General features: G+C 34.1%; 1 protein-coding gene across 1 annotated transcript; it reads left to right on the top strand.

Annotated features, from left to right (window-relative positions):
- The first annotated feature begins 5,800 nt into the window (after nt 1-5,800).
- On the top strand, nt 5,801-16,728 carry LOC110707977 (topless-related protein 4-like). The gene is made up of 26 exons (XM_021886068.1): nt 5,801-5,934; nt 6,072-6,270; nt 7,371-7,550; nt 7,648-7,761; nt 7,846-8,004; nt 8,106-8,289; nt 8,373-8,499; nt 9,309-9,424; nt 10,263-10,428; nt 10,515-10,624; nt 10,717-10,786; nt 11,001-11,074; nt 11,179-11,274; nt 11,345-11,440; nt 12,035-12,162; nt 12,271-12,505; nt 12,600-12,770; nt 12,935-13,027; nt 13,144-13,290; nt 13,903-14,013; nt 14,088-14,267; nt 14,726-14,854; nt 14,969-15,064; nt 15,403-15,591; nt 15,672-15,838; nt 15,936-16,728. The coding sequence occupies exons 2-26, from the start codon at nt 6,191-6,193 to the stop codon at nt 16,132-16,134; spliced, it is 3,417 nt and encodes a 1,138-aa protein (XP_021741760.1). The 5' UTR covers nt 5,801-5,934; nt 6,072-6,190; the 3' UTR covers nt 16,135-16,728.
- Nucleotides 16,729-19,674: the final 2,946 nt, after the last annotated feature.

The following is a 19,674-nucleotide window of genomic DNA, read 5'->3' as shown; positions in this document are numbered from 1 at the left end:
TCAAAATTCTTATATATGTGAATGGAGATATTTGTATTAGTTGTCACCAAATTTAATTTATTAATAAGGTACGTATTAGCTTCCATTTGAAAAACAATTTGAGAGAGTAATTAATTTTAACAATAGTTTATGGAAGATTTGTTGTGTTAAAAACAATTTTTAAAATGTACGAAATATAATTTATACTAGTAAAAACTTTGCAAAATTATGTTTCATATAGAGTAGTCAAGTAGTAGTAAAAATAAAGAAATAAATAAAAAATGAGTCTAGTACACAGTGCTCACTCCTATAGAATTTAATTTAGTTAAGCACAAGTACTATGTTATTTTAAAATGGTGCATGCATACATGTTAAGTTATTATAGGCCACTTGATTTTGCCGTGTGATACTTTAATTTGAATGGTAACTTATTTTTCGAAGCACTACCAGAGGTTCTCAAGAATTTTTTTTTTTTTTTTAAAAAAAAATAAATATATAAAAAGTCAACGTATGATAGTGATCTTCCAAATAAATTTATGAAGATTATTCGTGAAGTACGTGGGCAAACATATCGAACTACTTTAGAAGATAAAGTAGTCAAACAAATAAAATTATTCAAATTTGCATAGCTTAAATTAGCAACTACCCGTCAAAAAAAAAAAAAAAAAAATAGCAAATAGGGTTTAGAAAAAGGCATGCAAATGTTTTAAAAAAACATTCATGCTCCAAAATGGTGTTTTTTTTTTTTTCGATAAAGATAGACTTTAATTGTACGCGTAGTGAATAGTGATGTAGTAGATCATATTTTGTTTCAAAAAAAAAAGAAATTTAGTAGATCATATTTCGTCTTAAGTTTTGAATATTATTAAGAAATAGGAAACGTATTACATGTATGTGTATGGATAATAAATTGTGTAGAACATGATAACAAGAACGATACTTTAAATAATAGCGAGTGTCAATGTGAAATCTTTATCTATCTTAAATTATCAAGTGGATTTCGAAATATAAAGGACTTAGGGGTTGTTTGGTTCGCAAGGAGTAATCGGAATGGAATGAACAAAGGGAATGAAAGAGAAAGGAATGAAAACCCTCAAATTTAGGGTGTTGTTTGTTTAAAAATCAAAGGGAATGAAAATACACCACATCACCACCACCACCACCACTACACAAACCCCTCATTCTTCACTATCCCACTTCTCCAGCCTCGCCGCCCCTCGCCGCACCTGCCCCACCCCTCGCCGCACTTCCTCTCCCCCGAAAAACTTCCCCCACCCTCGAAAAAACCCTAGAAACCCTTCCCCACCCAACCACCCTCGAAACCCTTCCCAACCACCCTCGAACCCCATCCCAACCACCCTCAAAGCTCGTATTGTGTTTGATTTTTGGTGGGTGGTGTGTTTTTAAGGTGGAGGGTGGTTGATTTCGAGTCGTGGGGCGGTGGCTATGCTGACGGGACGGTGGTGGGAAGACCAAAAGAGCGGCGGTGCTGAACGATGGGGGCAGTGGTGGGAAGGGTTCCGATGATGGTGGGGTCTTAGTACAGGTGGAGCAGTGGTGGTGTTGGTGGCTTAGGGGAAAGGGAATGCAAATACCATGGGGGGTAGGGAATAAGAGTAGAGGATTTTGGGGTAATTAAGTGGGAAAAGGGAATGATTGAATTGACATAACAAACAACAACTAAGGTAATCATTCTTGTTGATTCCCTTTCACTTTCCTGATTACCCCAAACCAAACGACCCCTCAGAGTTAGAATATTTAATGAAGTGGTTCAATCATATATATGCACACGTTGCTAATTTATTTATTCACACATACAGTAATTACATATCCAAATTTATATGATACTAATTGAACTAATTTGAACTTGTTGGAACCTAGGTAAACTATTTAATTTTACAACCAAAATATTAAAACATGAGAGTTCGTTTTCTTAATTATTTATCATTTTAACTGACGATGTTCTTTTTATCATGCATCGATTTGCTAATTTACCATTCACAAAATTTATCAACGTGCGGTGTTTAGGGATATACATTTAATAATTACTCACACGTGCATGATTTAAAATGCATTTTGTTGAATTCAAAGTAGGCATAATCTATTTAGATTTTACATAATCTTCTTTGAGAACAATTTCTCACAATATTGTTGAAATAAAAAAAAATTCTCATTATACATTGGTTTTAAAAAAATTCCCTACATATTGTTCACGTAGGATCGGTGTTGGGCTTTAATTTTTTTTCTTTTAGTTCAGCTTAAAACCGCTAATGGTAATAGCAGTTGTAGTTTAAAAACCGCTATTACCATTAGCAGTTTTCAAAGAGACTGCTTTTCAATAAAAACAAGTCTCTTTGACTTTATTTACAAAAATTACAAAACCGCTAATACTGTTAGCGGTTTTAAGCTGAACTGAAAACCAATCCTACATGGACAGTACTTTAGAAATTTGTTTTAAAAACGAAGCATAATGAGATTTATTTATATTTCAACAATATTGAGGGAAATCGTTCTCTTCTTTGATGTTGTGAATTGAAGCTGGACAAAGACTACAAGATTCTTTTCATAGCTTTCCCCAAACGATTGAAAAATGCTTAAAGAGAATAAAAACATCTATCCTTTTGCTAATTTTGGTGTCATATACGAAGATAATTTGGACATAAACCTTGGAGGGAATAAATAACATTTTTTTGAAACTAGAAAGCCTAAAATGAATATAATCCTACATAGTCTATGTAAAAATGGCCATAGAAAGGTATTCATTTCATTTGAAGTTAATTGCAATAACTTGATTTAACTAATATTTTGATGATCATTAATATTTTTAATTACATATTAATAAAAACTTTATATTTTGTAAATAATACAATTAAATATTTAGATAAGTCTAAGATCGAATTAAAATATACTTCATATGTGTGATACAAGTATATACTTCAATTCGTATGTATATTGGAATATTCATATATGTTATGGACTATGGGAACTAAGCTTGCTTGGTGGGATAATTCACCCCGTGACTTTTATATCACAACTTCAAATCCCACTAACTACATATGCTTTGAAATAAGGAGATTGCTTAATTCATGAGAGATGCTGATTCAAATATTCAATAGAACATTTTATGTTATCTTTAAATAAAATTCCGGAGGACGGAATATATTTTTTTTCTCATTTAGTCACGAAATCTCCTCTAAAGCAACGCCACGTTTTATACATGCATTTGGTCTATCGTTTAAACACTAAACCTCAATACCCATCACCAACCGACACTTTCACAATATCCCACTTCCAGAAAAGGCAAACAGAAAAGAAAATATGTAATTTTATTTTTTAAATTTTAAAAGAAAATAAATAAAACAAAATACGAGTAAAATAAAATAAAAACGGAATTATTACTTTCCCCACAGCATGTGAAAAATCCAACGATTAATCAACAAACTCTTTTACATTTGGTCTGGCATTTGTCACTATCCTCCACCCAACAAACTAAAATTCAAAACAAAAAAATAAAAATGAAATTCCTTTAGTTTACAAGTACTGTTCTACTGTAACCATATAATCAATCAATTTCACTAACTTTTCTTATCTACTATTTTATACACCACATCAACTTATAAATATGAACTAGTGTGAGGTCTGGACATTGCACCGGGTTACTACTTTGAAACAAATGTTGGTATAAAAAATCTCTCAACATTATCTTTATTTTGTTGAGGCCATTCCTACGTATTTTCTAGGCTTATAATTATTTTTTATACCTTTTTTATGCGTAACATATATTAATTTATGTGTTTATAAATGACATGAATTACTATTGGCTAAGATGATCTCATGTCTAAACTTGTGGGATGTTTTTTCTTATTAATAGTGACATGGAATAATTGTTACAATGCTAGTAGTAACGTGGCACAATGCTAGTTAAATGGTGACATGGCGCAATGTTAATGCAGATCTACGTGGCACATAAACATTTTTAGGAACGCTTTTTAATATATAAGTATAGATATACGGAGTACGAGTACTTAGTACTCCCTCCGTTTTTTAAGCGCTTCATAATGACATGACAAGTACGCCGATGCAAAATTTTGACCTATAATATCTTTAATTAACATTAACTATAAATTATAACAATTGAATATTAATAATCCACTTATCGAGACAATTCCAACAAGTGCCCACAATACTATATTTTTTCTCATGTATAATTCACAAACATTAGTCAAAGTATGTTTGATGAATAGCGCCAAAATCCCCAATAAGGCACTTAAAAAAAACGGAGGGAGTATGAATATAGTTTTCTTGCTCTTTTTAATTGGTCATCGTAAATCACAAAGGATGGTTTTGTCCTCCTTACCTGAAATAAGGTGTTTTAATTTGAATTTTTTTTGAAGTCGAATCCGGTCTAATTTGAATTTTTCTGATCTGAACTAATTGTGTGAAGTGATTGAACTTTAACCTTAATATTACATAAATGTGTAAGAAAAAAATGTTATCGTGTTTGGCATTATCAAACTTCTTAATAAGTGTATTTCAAATATTTATCTTTCTATAATTTTTACAAATACAATATTAAACATATTTGAAAATAAGCAAACGAAAATAAGGAAATCTAATCTGCTTAGGTATGGTTTGGTTTGAGTTTTTATGATCTCATTTGATTTGGCCTGATTTAATGTTATAGACTAGTAAAACCGATTGTGATTAAACTAAATGACACGAGAAAAAACTTTTACCAAAATTTCCTTTATAACAGCCGTGCCATCTGTCATGAACATGCGACAATAACACCGTAAAATAATGCATGAATTGTAACTAGATTCTATATTAATTAAGTCCTCAATTTCCCGTGATAATTTGTATTTCAATATTTGATACTGTATCCAGCTATACAAAGACTAATACTGCAATTCGTGATCATGAGGTACTTGCTTTGGTGTTTAGAAAGTCACAAAATAATCGGTAGTTACAAAATACGATAACACTTTTATCAACTAAGCTAGTCAACATTTACGCTAATAATATTCTAATTGTGTTATAGGCCGTGTCATCAATCTCATGAAACACTTGACAATAACACCGTAAAATAATGCATGGATTGTAACTAGATTATGTATTAACTAAGTCCTGAATTTTCCCGTGATACTTTTTATTTCAACATTTGATACTGTATTTAGCTTACAAAGACTAATACTCCAATTCATGGTCACGAGGTACTTACTTTGGTACTATTTAGAAAGCCACAAAATACTCCACATTTACAGAACACGACAACGCCTTTATCAACTAAGCTAGTCAACATCCATGCTAATAATATTCTAATTGTGTAATGTACCTATTACAGTGTACTACAAAACTACTTAACCTTAAAGACACATTGGATAGATAAAGCATATATTTTTAAAAAATAAAAATAAAAAAAGAAAAGAGAAATGTCATTTTCAAGGGGTAGTTGTCCAAGTCCAACCTAACTCCCATTAACAAAGCGCGTAAATCACGCGCCTTTGGAAAATCCGTAACGTCTCTATAAAAACTCCCAATGAAAACCACATTACTTATCAATCACCGAACAATCACCGAGATAATAAGCAAACTCACTTATCAAAACCCCTTATCAAAAAAACCAATCTCAAATTCTCAAAATATCATCTCATTTCCCGAAAATATCACAACACGATAAAATAAAAGGAGAAAATGAGTATTTATTTTGTCTGGGTTTCCCTTTGTTTTCTTCGCTTTCTAAGAAAATTCAATTTAATTTAAATATAATTTTATTTTCTTTTTATTTTTAGGGTATTTTCTCTCTCCTCAAATTCACTCTATATAAATGCCCCATCTTTCTTCTCTGACCCCCAGAAAACTCCATCTGAGGAGAGAGAAAGCTCAGCGAAAACAAAGAGGAGAGAGAAAGTTGAAAGAGAGAGAAAAAAACTGATCTACTTCTTCGAGTTCGAGGTACTTGCTTTTTCTTATTATAATAATCTTCAATTTTATTTTTATGAATTTTAATTTTGTTTTTCTGGATTGTTATGAGATTTTTAGGTTTTATTTTAATAATTAGTGTTAATTTTGTTTTTGTGGAAAAAAATTAGGGATTTGGTGATTTTCTGGAATCGATCTGAGATTTGGTGGTGAAAAATTGGAGGAAGGATTTTTTCTTTAATTTTTTAATTTTTTTTGGAATAAAAAAAATTAAATAAATTGAAGGAAAATGACGTCGTTAAGCAGAGAGCTTGTTTTTCTCATACTTCAGTTTCTGGAGGAGGAGAAATTTAAGGACAGTGTTCACAGGTAATTTAATTTCTCTTTTAATTATTATTTTTATTTAATTATTTATTTGTTAATTTTAATTGAAGATGAGAAATGTTTGATTTTTATTGTTGTTGTTATGATTAATTTGTAATTATAAATGGTTCCTCTTTTAGTATGGTTCACTTTTGGCTTTTGTGTGATGTGGAGAAAATTAAAGCGGAAAAAATGGGTAATTTCTGACGTCATAATGACTTGGTATTTGATTAAATGAAAAAGACATAATTTTTCTCTTGTTTTTTTAGCGACATTTGCTTTGTTTGGTAGTAGTGCTGCTGTGTTTGGTTGCTGAAAACTTAAGGGAATTATAATTATTTGTACGTGATCATTTCATTCTTATTGTATTCAATGTGACTTATAAAGAGTGGCAAATTAAGAGTCTAAATTTTCTCATTGATTGTTGAATGTTGTTGGGTGAAGTTAATAAACTCTTGAGTTGGAGATTAAAACCCTTGGTGATATCTTCCGGATTTTTGCATTTCCGTTGTTGCAACCCGTAATGTATCGAATTGTATTGTATTGTATTGTATTGTATTGTATTGAATTGAATTGGATTGCGTACCATGTAACATTGGTTCTGACTTCTATAGGTAAGATTTAAGCTTGTTAAACAGGACATTTGAGACCTTTATAACTTGGGGAGGTGGGGATGGATTGGTTGAAGTTAATTATTATGACCATTTTGGTACCTTTCCTTGACCTTGCATTTGCAGCTGCATTAATCATGGAAAATCGTACATTCAATTGAAACTAAGTGTTGTTTTAATGTTTTTTTCTATCCAAATTTGAAGACCCGTAAAATAACCCAATTACAACGGTAGTTGGAGTAGAATGTTTGAAGGGTTAATAAGGCAAAAGGAGCTGAGGTCAATTTTTTGCATTAATGACCTTAGACGACACTTGGGTACGCCAGTTAAAGCTAGTAGTCTATGTCTATAAGAAATATAGCTGCATTACTTATCTGGTGATAGAAATTTCTGAAGTGTTGAGCTTTTAATTTTGCAATTTTGCTTTTTTTATTGCGGCTGTAATGTATTTTCTGATCATAGTCAGTTGTTATATTGTGAATTTTATTGGAACAGATTGGAGCAAGAATCAGGGTTCTTTTTTAACATGAGATATTTTGAAGAATTGGTGACGGGTGGAGAGTGGGATGAGGCAGAGAAGTACTTGTCTGGTTTCACCAAAGTTGATGATAATAGATATTCCATGAAGATCTTTTTCGAAATCAGGAAGCAGAAATACCTTGAAGCCCTGGATAGGTGAGTGTCTGGCCATTAGGTGTAATGCTATGTGTGGGTTATGTTTATTGAAGTGAGCTTTTATGTTACTGGTCTTAATTTGGTATCTTAATTGCAGTCGAGATCGTGCGAAAGCTGTAGAAATTCTTGTCAAGGATCTAAAGGTTTTTTCAGCTTTTAATGAAGAGCTCTTCAAGGAAATAACTCTTTTATTAACCTTGGATAATTTTAGGTATGCGCTAGTAATGTACTTGAAGGCTCTCCCCCCCCCCCCCCCTCTTTTTTTAATTACAACATTACCGGGTGAATAATGCAGAGAAAATGAGCAACTGTCGAAATATGGCGATACTAAGTCAGCTAGGGGCATAATGCTTGCTGAACTTAAGAAGTTGATAGAAGCCAACCCATTGTTTCGTGATAAGCTTCAATTCCCAACCTTGAGGAATTCAAGATTAAGGACTCTTATCAATCAGAGGTCAGCGGTTTTTTTTTTTTTTTTTTTTTTTGGGGTTTTGGAGGCAAAATTGTTTGGTTTGGTTGGGAGTTGTGCTGACCATTTATACTATGGCATTACAGTTTGAACTGGCAACACCAGCTATGCAAGAATCCCAAGCCTAATCCTGACATTAAAACTCTGTTTGTGGACCATACATGTGGACCTCCTAATGGCGCGCGTGCACCGTCACCTGTGACCAATCCATTGATGAATGCTGGTCCTGTTCCGAAGGCAGGAGCTTTTCCTCCACTTGGAGCTCATGGAGTAAGTAAATTAAGATTTTCCTCTTCATCTGTGCTTGGGAAATTGAAGAATGTCAGTTAGATTTTGTATTTTGAAAATTGCAGCCATTCCAGGCTGCTCCAGCTCCTCTTCCAACATCACTTGCTGGATGGATGGCAAATCCATCTCCTCCTGTACCTCACCCTGCTGTTTCAGCTGGGCCCATGGGTTTAGGTGTCCCTAACAATCCAGGTATTTGTACAAAAAAAGTTGCCTATATGACATTGTTACCTTTTATATTATATTATAGTTAATATTGTATTGTATGATAGATTTTGTTAAAGGGCATCAAAATTTCTTATTGTTTTTGAAAAAAGCATATGGCTTAATTATTGCATTTAAGTACCATATTGTCAATGAAATTGCTAAAGAGCGAGAATCAATTAGAATCTATTAAAAAAATAAATAACTTTTTTGAAGAATACCAGTTAAATTTTGTAATTACAGCCTACCGTTAAAAGCAACCCACTGATCTTCTGCGTCAATTTCTCTTCCTTGTACTGCCTCTGTAAACTTTTTCAAAATAGATTACCGTTGTTTTTTTTTTTTTTTTTTTATATTTTTTTTTATTTTGTTTTTTATTTTTAATCTCTGCACCATCTAGCTCCATTAATTCTTCTTCAATCTCTTCCCTGCATACTAGTTTATAATAAACCTTACCTCAAAACTTAAACCCTAAACCCAAAAATCGTTGTCCCTCACTAATCATCAACAAGCTACTGCTTGAAATTTGTGTCCAATTTCATCAAGGAACTGTCAAAATCAGCACCCAAACACAAGTTTGCTAACTTACGAGTATGAAATATGCTAATTTAATGTGTGTTTAATTTTAACCAAATTTAATATCATGATTCTAGAATTTTTGGCTCATACCTAATTCCTTGGGGCGCTTGTTAAATATATCGTAAGTTTATTAATGTTAAATCTTTCACTCAAAGTGTTAAGTGCCATGTCAGCTAATTTTCTCTTATTTGTATTGCAAAATTTTATTGCACACGAAGCTGCTATAGTAAAGCGTCCGCGGACTCCTCCTAACAACAATGCAGCTATGGATTATCAAACAGCAGATTCTGAACACGTGTTGAAGAGACCAAGACCTTTTGGAGCGCCAGAAGAAGTATGTGTGACTCACTTCCATTCTTATCCTCTTTGAAAGAATAGAAATGTTGAATCATTGAAATGGCCGTAGACAACACCACTACTCCTTTGAGCTAGACAGAAACTTGTTACGGAGATGTTTATGCCTGTAAAGCATATATAATTTAATTTTGATGACATGTTGACTAAGATTGGTAGAGATCAAAAGTGATTATCAATAACTAGAAGTTTGAAAGGTTAAAGAACCGAAAGGTAAAAATATCAATTAAGGAGAGATGTTTCTAATGAATTCCTTATGAATTTCTTATGAATCTGTAATGACTTGCTTCTGAAATGAGGAACACCATGATGTATGTGCACAATTGATTAACTGACCTTGACTTGTTTGTCAAAGTAAGTTCTAGTGTTTTCACATTTGAATTTTTAACTTAAGTTCAAAACAAAGGATTTACAGTGTGCTGGTTAGTGAGTAACCACTAATGTTAGTATGTTACTGAAGAAAGTGATGGTTGGTTCTGTATGCAACGCTATAGTGTTTAGCCGAGGTGTATCATTTCAACTATATATGGCTATTCTAATTGATTTTTTAATTACATTTGTGGCTAATAATTTAAAGAATCATTATATATTACTAGTAAATATTATGGACAGAATGTCATTTAAGTTTTGTCAGAGGTTCAGCATCATATATATGCGAATGGAGTAAAGATTATATTTGCATTTAACTAGAGCTTAGTGGCTTTGAATTTTAATGCATTTTATAAAATTTTTATTTATAGACTAGTTCTACTTGGAGAAAGTGTTGGTTATGAGAATTCTTTATGGTTTATTGTTTCCTTTGCTGAACTTGTGAACAGGTCAACAATCTTCCTGTCAACATTCTTCCCGTGGCATACAACCAAAGCCATGGTCAAAGTTCATATTCATCTCTTGACTTGCCAAGAGATGTTGTCATGTGTTTGAGCCAAGGTTCTACTGTCAAGAGTCTTGACTTCCATCCATCGCAGCAAATTTTGCTCCTAGGTTGCACCTTTGCCGGGAATTTTTCTTTTGTTGACCTTTGTTCCACTCTTACTGTAATTGAGATTAATCTATTTTTGTTGTTTCAGTGGGGACAAATATGGGTGATGTCATGGTGTGGGAATTAGTAAGCAGGGAAAGAATTGCGTATAGAAATTTTAAGGTGTGGGAACTTGGTACATGTTCTATGCCTCTGCAGGTTAGTTTATCTTAAAGGCCTTATTGAGCATGTCTTTTGATGTTCAAATCTTCACTATGTGCTAATGCTAACACTGATATTCTTTGTAACAGGCTTCTTTGGCCAGTGATTACTCTGCATCCATTAATCGTGTCATGTGGAGTCCTGATGGAACCCTTTTTGGTATTCTGCTGTTGCTGTTTTTTTTGTTGATTAAAATTCTTTCATATTTAGCATCATGCTTCTGAGTGGTTTTTTTTTTTATTTTTTTTATTTTTTATTTTTTTTTATGGGTGGGGGGGGGGGGGTGCTATTCCTCTTTTGTGACTATGTCACAATGATATTACTGGTGGTTGGTATGTGTTTAATAAATATATGTGCTTTTCCCTGAATGCAGGTGTTGCATACTCAAAACATATTGTGCATATATATTCCTACCATGGCCCCAATGATCTGAGAAACCACTTAGAGGTTTGTGTTGTTATCAGCAGTAGTATTTATGTCTGTACATTCTTGATTTTGAGGCTTTTTATATGGTTGCCATTTGCCAATAAATTGTGTTTCTGACTATACAGATCGAGGCCCACGTTGGCAGCGTTAATGATCTTGCCTTTTCTTATCCAAACAAACAATTGTCTATTGTTACATGTGGAGACGATAGGCTTATTAAGGTTTGTTTTGCGTTCTGTTTTCAATGTCAATTATACAGGGAATGGAATTTTAGAATTTTATTGTGTTCAGGTATGGGATGCTGTAACTGGGGCCAAGCAGTATACATTCGAGGGTCATGAATCACCTGTTTATTCAGTATGTCCACATCACAAGGAGAGTATTCAGGTACCTGATTTTATCATTGAATTTGCCTTAGATTTTTCCTTCAATATTTTTGCTGTGTAATGGATTTTCTCTGGTATCTATAACAAAAGATATGCCAATATGCTACTGCAGCAGTTATTATCCCAAATCATTTTGGGACTAAGGCTTTGTTGTTGTGGTTGTTGTAATGGATTGTGAGAGTTCTCATCTCAGTAAAGTTATATTTCCTCCGTTTTTTTTTTTTTTTTAATTGCACCATTTCCTTATATGGTATGTTTTTTTCACTTTTTGGTTGTGTTCACACTCGACATTCCCTACTTACCCTTGTTCACATGTGATAACAACCATTATTACTTTTTTTTTCCACATGAACACTTTTGACATACTCCATCTTTTATACCTATTCTTAAATCCCGTTCCCAACCCAAGTGGTGCAATTTAAAAAAAAAAAAAAACGGAGGAAGTATTTAAATTACTGCACTTGGCCGCCTCCTGAGTAGGAATCTATCAGTAAAATGTCTTGTATGATTATACTGCATTGTATGGCTTCATCTATAGATTAATGAGCTTCAGCTGCTTGATTTACTTAACTAAAAGTTGCTTCACTCATGACAGTTTATTTTCTCGACTGCAACGGATGGAAAAATAAAAGCTTGGTTGTATGACAATGTGGGTTCAAGAGTAGATTATGATGCGCCAGGTCATTCGTCAACAAGGATGGCTTATAGTGCAGATGGGTCAAGGTAAATATTGCACTCCCTTTGTCAAAGTAATATACAAGTAAAAGTAGTAAATTTTAAAAATGGGGTTGACTCTGCTTCTTTGTTCCCTGATTATTTTTTTTCTTGAAGATTATTCTCCTGTGGGACCAACAAAGAAGGAGAATCCTTCCTTGTTGAATGGAATGAAAGTGAAGGAACAGTCAAGCGTACGTACGTTAGTCTGGGAAAGCGGTCTGTGGGAGTTGTGCATTTTGATACCACAAAGAATAGGTTCCTTGCTGCTGGAGATGAGTTTACTATCAAATTTTGGGATATGGATAGTGTTAACATTTTAACTACAGCCGACGCTGGTGGCGGGTTGCCGGTAATTTTTAGAACTAACTTATTGGAAACTTTTGCTATGGGCTTATGAATTTTGGTATCCTTATTTGTTTCTTGGTTTATACTTTGTATACCAGGCTTCTCCTTGTATCCGGTTTAACAAGGAGGGAACGTTAATGGCTGTCTCAACTAGTGACAATGGTGTAAAAATTCTAGCTAATACAGATGGGATGAGGCAACTTCGTGCTGTAGAAAATCGCCCATTTGATACTTCTACTTCTACTTCTACTTCTGCTGCGATTGTCAAGGTATGTCTAGTTTTATCACTAGTTAATATCTTCTTCTTTGACATCTCTCTAGCTTGCTCTCACTGGAGAGGGGTCAATATGCTTTCTTGAGTTCCTGTTGTTACTTGTACTTGAGAAAGAAATAACTTTCCTGCTTCTAACTGAAAACATGGTTGCATATTCAGGGCCCTACAATGGGTGTATTTCCTGCTGCAAATGCTGCAGTGGGAGCCAGTATTGCAGATCGAACAGCTGCTGTGCCAGCCATGGTTGCTATGGTACTTGTTTTGATTCAGATTCCTTTGTTTGTTTCAATTTTGTCACCATTCTCACCAATGTAACTTGGTGGATCAGACTTTTGTTTTTTCAATAATTCTCTTCTGATTTTATGCAGAATGCTGATAATCGAAGCCTAGTTGATGTGAAACCGAAATTTCCTGATGAGTCTGCAGATAAATCAAAGATATGGAAGCTGACTGAGATTAATGAATCTTCTCAGTGCCGATCACTGAAACTGCCTGATAGTATATCAGCAATGAGGGTAGGTAACTGTACTCTTTAGTCTGGACCTAATAAAATTTCCTCAAAGCCTTTATCTCTAGAGTGAATGTCTTTGGTAATTTTCTCAAGTATCTCGCGTGTCTAATGTTTGGATCCTTGTTTGGACACTTTAAGCCAATTTCTGTGGCAATGCATATATAATTTAAAGAGTACTATTTTACAGACATCACGAATGTCCCAAGTGTTTCTAGTCTTTTATTTACAACTGCTTCTCTTTTTGTTAGCTGGTAGAATTGTGTTGGAGTTGCACTCAATACTTGCCAGTCATTTTTAGCTATATAAATATGTAGCTAGTGTTCTTTCTTCTTGCTATGTGGTAAACTTATATTCTTCATTTATGCGATAGCTAGAGCAGTTTTGATGAGTCATAACTTAATTGGGAATTAATGTAAATTCCTATGCAGATCTTTCTTTCTTTTTTTTTTTTTTTGAAGAATATGCAGATTTTTCTAAACTGAACTGTGTCTCTTGTACTTTTATTATGCGAGGGTTTGCATCTTCTGTAGTATTTGGTTGTTCCTGCTAACTGTCCATGGACTTTCATTTGTTAAAACACTGTCATATATTGATTATCATTCTTCTATTATTTCAGATCTCTAGATTGATCTATACGAATTCAGGATTTGCCATGCTGGCACTGGCATCGAATGCTGTACATAAACTGTGGAAATGGCCTAGGAATGACAGAAATTCGACTGGCAAGGTATTTTCTAGAAGGTAGAATTGTATTTGTCACTATGAATTTTACTGTCTTGGAGTTAACATATCTACATACAGGCGACCGCAAGTATTGCCCCTCAATTATGGCAACCTTCGAGTGGAATATTAATGACAAATGATTTAGGCGACACAAATCCTGAAGATACAGTTTCTTGCTTTGCACTTTCAAAGAATGATTCTTATGTTATGTCAGCTTCAGGCGGAAAAATTTCTTTATTCAATATGATGACTTTTAAGGTAATCAGTAGTGTCAATTTTCATTCATTTAATTCCCTTGCAAATGACACCTTGCAGTTTTTTTTTTTTCTCTATACGCCATTCTCAAATTTTGCATAATTATATATTTTATGCTTGGAAAGTTTATCACACGCTCTTCAAAATCAAGGTTGTCCATTATTAGCATTGCCTTTATTAATTTGGCCTTTAGATTTTATTGTAATGTGCATCCAACTTTCCTTCTTTATTGATGACACAGTGAGCATCGTATTAAAATTTAATTTGTTTAAATCCTTTTGCTTCATGAGTAATTTCAGCATTTGTGTGTGTGTGTTGCCGAAGCGCTATAGTCTTTTGGTTAGACAGCAAAAGAAGACTGGGGCAGGGGGTTGGTTCCCATTGGTGTTTTTTAGTTTGTATATTTTGGTCGGCTTTTAACCAACCATTATGATGCCTTATGTTTGGTTTCCATAATGCAGACAATGACAACATTCATGCCCCCACCACCCGCAGCAACATTTTTGGCTTTCCATCCTCAAGACAACAATATTATTGCTATTGGCATGGAAGATTCAACTATTCAAATATACAATGTTCGAGTTGATGAGGTCCTGAGCCTTGCTACTGATATATTTATATATATGTATTTCCAACTACAGAATTTTTGTAAGAGATATTGATGACATGACAATGCTGACATGTTAGATGTATTATCTGTACAGGTCAAGTCAAAACTTAAAGGACATCAAAAGAGAATCACTGGCCTGGCATTCTCAAATGTTCAAAATGTGCTTGTGTCTTCAGGGGCTGATTCTCAGGTAACAAATGCTATGTTGTTTTCTAGTTTTTCTGAAATAGTAGTGAAAATGAAATGTCGAGGGTCTTAGATGTTGGGTTGCACGGACATAATTGCTAAGCAAACTCTTGATTTGTTTCTACTGATAGTTACAATAAAAGGGGATCTATCAAATTGAGAATTGAACTACAGCATTGATTGACTGTAATTTTGGTGCAATCATTATGAGTTTTTAACAAAAATCTTTGTATCTTCTACTGTTTTTTTGGGTTCACTGTATATTTTTTAAATAGCTTTGTAAGAATAGATGTATAGTACCTATGATAGCCTTTTAACTGGCTGCTTACATTCAATTTTTAGCTTTGTGTTTGGAGCATGGATGGATGGGAAAAGTTGGCAAGTAAACCTTTACAAATCCCTAGTGGTCGATCTGCGAATCACCTCTCAGATACGCGTGTTCAATTTCACCAAGATCAGACACATTTGTTGGCTGTGCATGAAACACAAATTGCTATATATGAGGCTCCTAAGCTTGAATGCCTTAAACAGGTACTTTCTTCTTGTAATCATATCTTTTATAAATCATTTTGAACATTGAAAATGACCTTTAGTTTATACCTTCACACCAGTGGTTTGCTCCCGAAGCAAGAGGCCCGATAACGCATGCCACCTACTCCTGCGATAGCCTGTCAATATATGTAAGCTTTGAAGATGGGAGTGTCAGCATTCTTACTGCTTCAAATCTTAGACTCAGATGTCGAATTAACCCTAATGCATACCTACCTCTTAATCCAAGGTACAGATCATAATTATTAACATTGTGCAACACTTTTGTATTGTGCATTGTCTCGAAGTAGCCTTAACAAGCAAATTATTTCCTGTGGCTTTGACAGTATGAGAGTGTATCCACTCTGCATCGCAGCACATCCCACCGAAGCCAATCAATTTGCATTAGGACTTACCGATGGTGGCGTTTGTGTTCTCGAGCCCCTAGAATCAGAAGGGCAATGGGGCACCCCACCTCCTGCAGAAAATGGTGCTGGAACTAGCAATCCATCTGGAGCAGCCAGGACAGATCAACCACAAAGATGATTGATTTGACCGTCTTTTGCTAATCAACCAAATATGTTCTTTCTGTACAGTCAGTCACCTTGCTCCTGGTTTCGCCACACTTATTTTTTTAATCAGAGGGAAGCTGCAGGATCCAGGTATTACCGCCGTAGAATCTTCATTAGTCAAACTTCTGAATTTGAAGATCATTCTCTCATGGATTAGGCACAGGAATTGGCAACCATCCAACTTTCTTAGACAATTAGTGATTAACGCTTTTAGAAGTGTCATTTCATTTTTCACTTTGAATGGTCTTGGACCAGCTCTGTATTACTAACCCCATGTGTTTTCTTTTATTTTGGAGGGACCTCAGGAAGAATTTTCTTTTTCTCCCCAACTTTTTTTATTAGAAGAAACTTGATTTTTTTTCTTATAAAAAAAAATCATGAAATTAGCGTTATAATAGTTTTTTTAGTAGGATATTATTAGTGTCGTTTAGAGTTCGTGGAAAGCACTAATGTAATGCACCTTAGTTTGTCAAGGGAATAGTAGAATTGTACTGTAATTCATAATGATTTGAAATATCTTAGTTCTTTAAGTCTTGTATATGGTAATTACTCTTGTTTTTTGACTGAACACATCGTCTCGAGGAATTTATTTGCAAGTATACTACTCTGCTCTGCATCTAGATAACTCGTTTCATTGTTCTTACCCCTTCTACAAATTATCCGAGTGGTCGAGTATGGAGTATAAATTAGCTATCTCTATTACTCTGTAGGTGAGAGATGGTAATTAGAATTGGTGGAAATAGTTTGTAGAAAACCTTGTGGAATGGATTTGTTGATCGTGTTCAGTAAGATGGAAGGGCTTACATGCAGAAATGGATGTAGAGCCGTCTACTTTGCCTTTAAACTATCATTTAGTTGGTTATGTGCATGCTTGATGCATCCTATGTCATCACTTTTGTATTCGACATCATATCTTGAAAACTCTGTAATTGGTCAATTTGAAGGCTTTGATTCTTGAAATTTGCCTATTTTTAGAAATTTTCGGATTCAATGTTGGAAATGTAAGTAATGATAGGAGATGTATTCTGGTGTCGTATAAATATATAATGTTGTTTTGAACCAAATGGTGCCAATAATTGATCACATAAAGGCTAAGTGACATTGAGTAATGAAAGAAGGCGTATACATAATTCACATTTTAAAGATAAAGTAAATTGTTCCCAGCTTAACACACCCTGAACCCAAAAAACAAGCACCACCCAACTGATCTGAGTATCTTCATTCATTAGCTAAGTCTAACACATGAAGAAATGTACCTAAGCTCGAGCAACATACACATGCAAATATGTAATGCATGGTTTTTCAATTTCCAACGCTAAGGCTAAATTCCCTTTTCTTATATGAGAAGCTATTGCGTGCGGACATCCGCACGTAAATTTTCGTGCGGCTGGCTTGTCTGATATGTTTCATGTATTGGCTGATATAATTTTTGTGTTGGCAAATATATTCCTTTTGTTGGATATGTTTTTTTTCTTTTTGTTTGCTGATATCAGACATTATTTGGCTTATATGTTTCTTTAGTTGGCTGACATATTTACTTTGTTGGCTGATATGTATATTTTAATTGTTGGCCTATATGTTTCATTTTGTTGGCTGATATGTTTATTTTGTTGGCTTACTTGTTGCTTTTGTTTGCTGATTTTATTCTTTTGTTGGCTGATATGCTTCATTGGTTGGTTGATATGTTCCTTCTGTTGACTTATTTGTACTTTTTGTTGGTTGATTTCATCCTCTTGTTGGCTGATATGTATCTTTTGTTGGCTGGTATGTTCCGTCTCTTGGCTGATAAGTATATTTTGTTAGCTGATATATTACTCTTGTTGGCTGATATGTAATCCTTTGTTAGCTGATAGATTCCTTTTGTTAGATGATACGTTTTTATTAATGTCAGATATGTCCCTAATATTAATTGATATTGGACATTTATTAGCTGATATGTTAATTTTTTTTGGCTTATAGCATCATTAGTTTTATTTTACTCCCTTTTACTCTCCACTCCCCTGTTGCCCCCAAAGAAAAACTCCACTCATGCAACTCCATTCACGCAACCGCACCTTTTCACTGCAAATATGCAATTACCTAGCATCGCCTCCACCGCAAAACAACCCACATCGCCACCACCTCCACCACAAACAACCGCAACTTTTCACTACAATTACCTAGCCACCGCCATCACCTGCGTCGCCTCCATTAATCACCGCACCAAAGCACCAGTTCCGCCACCACACGCAATTCTCGTGGAAGCCTTGATTTCGATTCACCGTTGATTTTGATTCACTGTTGAGTCAAGCAAGTCAAGTCCGGCAATCCTTGTTAAGTCCGTTGATTTCGATTCAGCGTTGAGTTCAGCATATTGATTTCGATTCACCATTGATTTCGATGTTTCCTTTGAGTTAATTGGTTCCCCCCCCCCCCCCCCCCTTTTTTGTAGGTTTTTATTTGGGTTTTTAAATGTTTTATTTGATTTTGATTTTTGGGTTTGTGCAGATTTTGACACCATGGAAGGCGGCAGAGGAGGTGGAGATGAGTCTCTGAGAAAGTGATGAAGAAGATGAGAGTGTTTTTCTGCTATTGGAGGTGTTAGGAACAATGAAGCTATTTGCCGCACGAAATTGTCCGCACCCAATAGTTTGTGTTCTTATATTTAAGGCTAGGGAATATATGTAATAAAAAATTCACAATAATTTGGTTGTAATTATCGGTGAAATGTAAAGGATGGATTAGAAATAAAGGTTATACTCAATAATTTTGTTACTTTGATGCATAAGAAGGAAGACGGAAAAAATTATCAACCATAAAAATCGTACTTGATTAAGGATGTAAATCATTATACATTATGAGTGCATGCAAATTATTTAAAGGCTCATTATGAGCCATGAGTGCATGCAATTTAGTTAAAGGCTCATAAGAGTCATAACATAGTACTCCGTACTACGGAGTATATATATAACATAAGTAATACATAAGAATGAAGATTAACAAGTATAACATAAGTAATACATAAGATTAACAAGGAGAGTTATAACATAAGTAATACATAAGATTAACAAGGAGAGTTACAATAACATCTGTATTTATCACTTCCCGTTGGAGTTTCGATGCATACACCACTTGCATGGTTTTTATGTTTCCAGCAATTTTCTCCACAAACAGGAAGATTGCAGTCTAGTTTGTTATCATAAGGAGTTGAGCATATTCTTTGTGCGTTATTCTTCACAATTGCTGCATGCCAAAATAATAGTAAGAAATAATACTACTACGAATTTAAGAAATATTGGTCGAATAATGAGCAAAAAACTACAAATAAAATTCACCCTTGAGTAAACCTAGATTAACGAAGATGAAGTTATCTCTTTCTTCATAATGTCGTAAACTCGTAATTAATAATTATATTTATATGAACATTTATTTAGAAGGAAGAAGGGTATAGTGTATAAACCTAGGAAAATAAGGACAAAATTTAGCCATTTTGGCATTTTTAAATAAGGACAAACTTTAGCCATTTTTTAGGGTA

This window comes from Chenopodium quinoa, unplaced genomic scaffold (assembly GCF_001683475.1).
Source record: "Chenopodium quinoa cultivar QQ74 unplaced genomic scaffold, ASM168347v1, whole genome shotgun sequence".
NCBI lineage: Eukaryota > Viridiplantae > Streptophyta > Magnoliopsida > Caryophyllales > Amaranthaceae > Chenopodium > Chenopodium quinoa.
Note: the sequence above shows the minus strand (reverse complement) of the source record. Positions and strands in the feature narration are given on the sequence as shown.

Excerpts from the sequence above, each read along its gene's own strand:
- LOC110707977 (XM_021886068.1), top strand. The coding sequence starts at position 6,191 with ATGACGTCGTTAAGCAGAGAGCTTGTTTTTCTCATACTTCAGTTTCTG. Across the intron at positions 8,290-8,372 it reads CTCCACTTGGAGCTCATGGA|CCATTCCAGGCTGCTCCAGC; the intron begins GTAAGTAAATTA and ends TGAAAATTGCAG. Across the intron at positions 10,787-11,000 it reads TCCTGATGGAACCCTTTTTG|GTGTTGCATACTCAAAACAT; the intron begins GTATTCTGCTGT and ends CCCTGAATGCAG.